Source organism: Saccharomycopsis crataegensis, assembly GCF_037102585.1.
Source record: "Saccharomycopsis crataegensis DNA, jcf7180000000072, whole genome shotgun sequence".
NCBI lineage: Eukaryota > Fungi > Ascomycota > Saccharomycetes > Ascoideales > Saccharomycopsidaceae > Saccharomycopsis > Saccharomycopsis crataegensis.
Window position 1 is genome coordinate 1,098,785 of NW_027043819.1, and position 5,418 is coordinate 1,104,202.

The 5,418-nt window shown below is 36.5% G+C and overlaps 1 protein-coding gene across 1 annotated transcript; it reads left to right on the forward strand. All coding sequences in view use genetic code 12, as the record gives it.

The window, feature by feature from the left end:
- Positions 1-3,784: 3,784 nt before the first annotated feature.
- Positions 3,785-4,750, forward strand: DASC09_004460 (uncharacterized protein; the record flags this gene model as incomplete). The annotated part of the gene is made up of 1 exon (XM_064994049.1): positions 3,785-4,750. The coding sequence occupies one exon, from the start codon at positions 3,785-3,787 to the stop codon at positions 4,748-4,750; it is 966 nt and encodes a 321-aa protein (XP_064850121.1).
- Between the last annotated feature and the right edge of the window lie 668 nt (positions 4,751-5,418).

Genomic DNA, 5,418 nt, shown 5'->3' on the forward strand with positions numbered 1-5,418 from the left:
GGCACTTTTTCACAAACCAACGGGCACCTGCTAAGAAAAAATGGTACATTCTGGCACTTTTTCCGAATCCTGCATATTGAATATACAGTGGTCTTTCTAGACTCAGCAATTTTTCTATTTTTGTTAGTTTTTTATTATTATTATTCATTTTGTGACAAATTACATATTTATAAATAAATTCAAAAAAAAAAAGCAATTAAACTCACCATTATAAACAATAATTTATAGTTGGAAGAATAATCTGGGGCCTAAAGCGTAAATGCCAACAATAATACACAACAAACACTGAAAGTAAACAAACCAACAAAAAACGATAGAAAAATTTTCAATGAAAAACAAAAATAGTCGGTGTTCCCGCACCCAGAATAAATTCTCTCAGAGGGGGTCCCACACTCCTTTTTGTTATTAGGGATTCTATCACTCTATATTGGCACGGCAACGGCACGTGTATTGTATCGGTCAAGGTGACCGCGTTAGCTTACTTGGTGCAGACCAAGGTTGAGAGGGGTTCTTCTAGATTCGGCAGTAGATTACTCTATTCCTCGTTGTTCCTTGTCCCCCCTCTCTCCCTTGAAGTCTACGTGTATTAGGGAGGTGTTCTTGTACTTACTATACTATCTAGTCCGGGTTAACGTCTCCGGAGTCCGCTCCGGAGACTCCGGCTATGACGATCACACTGCTATGTAGTGCACTACCTTATCCCTAACATGTATCCATTACCATACCGGAGTTCCGGACCTCATATCCGGTCAGACCACCATGACGTCGCCTAGCGTATTTGTTGGGATCGACCGCTATCTATGGTCGTTCCGAATTGTTGTGCTTCTCCAGAAGCACCAGCAGAAGTATTGGACTGATTATCCATTACAAGAAACAAGGGTTGAGGTCGGTAAGTAGTTGTATAATGAGATATTAACTAAGATCGTTAAATCAATAATTGTTTTCAGTTTCTTCTACAGAGTAAATTAAACTACAGGATCACACGATCCTTAAATTATAAACTTCCTTCCGGGATAAGTGGAAGCTCCTGGAATATTCCTGTAAGGGAATATTCACATAAAGGAGTGTCCTATCAGAGTCAGAGCTGTGACGTCGATCACAGCAGGATATAGTTAGTAGTTCCAGAGTCACATCACGTCATTCGTCAATAAGTGAGTAACCAAACCTTAACCATCCGTCGATGATTAAGTGAACTAACCAACCACAGGTATGGCGGTCCCAACAGTACAGTGATTTCATTTTTCATTCGTACTAAAAACCGGAAATGTTCATACCAGTGGCGAAAAAAAGTTCATACCGACCCCCGGTATTTTTCATACCACCGCAGCGGGAGTTATTCATACCATCTAAGAAAAATAATTCGTACCATTGCACTTTAATTATTCATACCAACAGGAAATAAATTTCATACTAATGCATAAAATTCTTATGCTTTCATTAATATTTTATCTTTGATATTATTATAATTATTTATATCCATTGAATTGCAACAATCATTTATTATTTCAAAGGCTCATAACCAAATTTTGGAACGGTTTTATCCTTCCTTTAAATTTTAAATTTTCATCATATTTTTTTTTCTGAGCTTTGTTGTGTGTTTATGTAATTTTTTTTATAGTTTCTATTTTTTTTTTGGTCTGTTTTCTTTATGTTGTTTTCTTTATGTTGTTTTCTAATTTTTTTTTTCTTCTTTGGTATTTGTTTTCAAAAGAGCTGCTGTTGTAAACAGAGATCAATATGTCTAGAAGCATGTCTGCAGAATCCCTTATAACTATCAAGGGAAATATTTTCTGTGGCTTCTTTCACCCTTGGAGTTAATTGCTCCTTCTTGCTCAAGGTTGATCTTTTGACTTTACTCTTACATACTGATCAGAATTCTTCTATAGCATTCAACCCTGGAGAATAAGGAGGCAAAAACACAAGTTCCAACCCACTCAGTGCCACTAGCAACTGAAGATCACGTCGTTTATGAATGGCAGCATTATCAAGGATCAAATATTTCATACCTTTAAGCTCATCGTTATTTTCTATTTTCTATTTGCTGAATCACTGACTTTACAAAACTGTAGAAGTGATTTGCTGTAGTACCTCTACTCACTTTGTCAATGGTCGTTTCTGAATCAAGCTTTCTCTTCTTATTGGGTGTAGCCACTGGAGCTCTGACCTTTAATTCAATACAACCTTTGGCAGAAATTGCCCTTATGAACGAAATATTAAGCCCTCTGGTTACTGGAACAGTGAGAACTGCTTTTTCACCTACAGCAGACCATCCATACTCACGCCGCATACTGATGTTGAAACCTGCTTCGTCAATGAAAATACAGTTTTGACCAAAGTCGAGCTTGTCTTTATACTCCTCTGCCCACTCGAGTCGCTGTTTCTTCAATTCCTCCAGACTTCTTCTCAACGCCCATTTAGAAATACGTTTGAGACTAAACTTACAGACCTTGGTGACGAAGTTATAGATTGTTGTAGCCTTGGCTCTTACATTGGTGAATGCTTTCTTGAGTGTTTCCAACATAAAATCGAGAGTTACTGTAGCATCCTCCTTTATCAATTTTTGAAGGAATTCCTTATGCTCATCAGTGAGAAGGGGCTTACGACCTCTTTTCTTTGTTGGCTTCGGGATACCATTCAATTCATTAACAAGTATTTTGTTCCAATTTCTTTTCCATGTGTGGGCAGTTTGCAAAGGTATATCTTCTAAATTTGCAGCCTTGTAAGCTGATACGCCTTCTTCCATGACCAATTGCCAAAATCTTTGTTTGACAGATTGGTTATAATACCGATACGAACCTCTATATCTTCGTTCTTTCACTTCTGTTTCCATCTCAGCATCCTCTTCTTCTTCTTCTTCGAAAATAGGATCAATTTCCATAATACCTGGTTTTTCAAAATGCTTATAATCACTGTAACTAAAGCAAGCTTCAACTGGTGCTATTTCAGACTCCAAAGTCATTTCTCTAGGTTGAGTATAGAATCTATTACCTAGGCCATCAACATACCCATCAGTTAGCAACTTGGCTTTCAAGTCCATACTTAGTTTTGATAGTAAAATCTTATGCTTTTTTTTGTAAATAATCTGGTGATCACATAAAGACCGAATTGGAGAACAGAAGTGGGAATGTATCATCTTATATGGAGAACTGCTCCTACCATACATCCGTTCCCATTTCTTGAAAACCGTAATCACGTGCTATTATTAATAATATTATAGATATCCGGTTTTGTAGAAAGTAGCACATAATTATGGAAAAAATGAGTATTTTTTGATTAAACTGAGTAACTTAGAGGCTTATAGAACCATTCATATGAAAAGAAAAAAAATTGATATGAAATTTATTTCCTGTTGGTATAAATAAATAAAGTGCAATGGTATGAATTATTTTTCTTGGATGGTATGAATAAATCCCGCTGCGGTGGTACAAAAAATACCGGGGGTCGGTATGAACTTTTTTTCGCCACTGGTATGAACATTTCCGGTTTTTAGTACGAATAAAAAATGAAATCACTGTATTGCCTAAGTCCTGACAAATTTTGTTGTTCTATCTGAATCATGCAGGAACCTAATTATTTAGCAAAACTTTTTATCTTTCTCACTTCTCATTACTTATTACTGCGTCTAAACACGTTACTGTTATTCAGAATATATATATAGGGTTAAACATCCCAAATTAATTATCGTCATGGGAATAAAATACTAGCGGAGTTAAATAAGAATATATTATTATATCTCTATAAATTACAACTACAAAAAAAAAAATAGATAATAAAACTGGCGACAATGAGAGTTATCAATAAGTTAGTGTTAGCTAGCGCCACTACTAACGCTTCCACGCTATATTTGAGTAACAAGCAATTTGAAACTGGCAATAACATTGTTAGCGCCTATGGTCTAACAGTAAACAGAGCTGTACTTACTTATAATACTTATAATAGTACCAATATGACAAAGAGGTCGGGTGTGTCTGTCGCTCAGGAATTTAACCTGGATCTGGCATCATTGGTTGTCACGAGTGCAGCTGGCTTATGGACGTATGCGGGATATGTCGGCTGTACGGCATGTATTGTACCACCGTTTGCAGGTATACCTGCTTGTGCTATTTGTGCTGGTGCACTCATAGGTGCGGCTCTAGTGCTAATTGCGGATAATAACGCAATTAACAGCCAGGCCACAGGTACGTACAAGGTGAACTTTCAAGCGTCCACAACCTATCCAGTGAAACGAGAACTAGGCGGTAACATATTTAATGCGGATCCACTGACGATTGAAAAGGGGGATTTGGTAGGTTATACTTTGACTGTTAATGGTAAACGTCATAATTATGTGTATATTCAGGATGGTAATGCACCAAGGACCGCCAATGAAATGCATAGCTTGGCACAGAGCAAGCGGGGTCAGCTGAGCTATAAACGTGATGAGTATGAGATATCATGGATATCATGGTCATATGATAACAATAATGAAGAATTATCGCGCAACTGGTTCAATCAGTTAATGAGTGCAGATAGTCAGGATTGGTTCGGTGACCACGTAGCGGCAGTCATGGCAATGGGCCCTACAACAAAGTATTGTATCAGTGCGGTGTACCCAGGTCAAGGCAATGCATTCCACGGTGAGATATACACTAACAATTACGGAGGTATTGACCTGTTTTGCAATGCCGATAGCGACAACTTTGATTCAGGCGCAACGTGCACTGGGTGGCTAGATGAATCATCAGGGGCACTGTGGGGCTGTGTAGTGTGACTGGCAATAGTTGTTATATTATGGGATCATGGGGGTATCTGTTTCTTAGCATTATTTTATTTAGGAGGGGATTTATTATTATTTTATATTAACCTTAAGATGAGGGAGGAGATTATTATTTATTATTGTTTGTTTTTTCGTATTTTGATTAGATTATTTTGTATTATTATTATTATTATATACTATAGAATAATTGTAATTATAGTGAAAGAAGAGAGAGTACAAATGGAGGGGTATGTTTACCACTTTACACCCGGAGGGTGTATACACCCCGAAAAGGGGTGATGGAGGAGAAGGAGGAAAGAGATGTTATCTAGATATAGATATTGATATTGTTTTTGATATTGATATGGATATATATAATATATAAAATATAATATATAAAATATATATATTTATTTATATAATATAATAGATAGATAGAGATATAACTATATAGTAATGCTATATAGACTGATTAAGAGGAGTGTTGTATCGTATACACAATGTTTATATAAACAAATATATTGAGTCCTGGTTACCATAGGTGTGGTACCTTATCAAGTATCGCCTTATCTCTCATTCCCTTATCTATTACTTCTTATCTATTACTTCTTATCTATTACTTCTTATCTATTACTTCTTATCTTTACTCTCTCACCTTTGTTAATGGCGTTCACCACTCCATT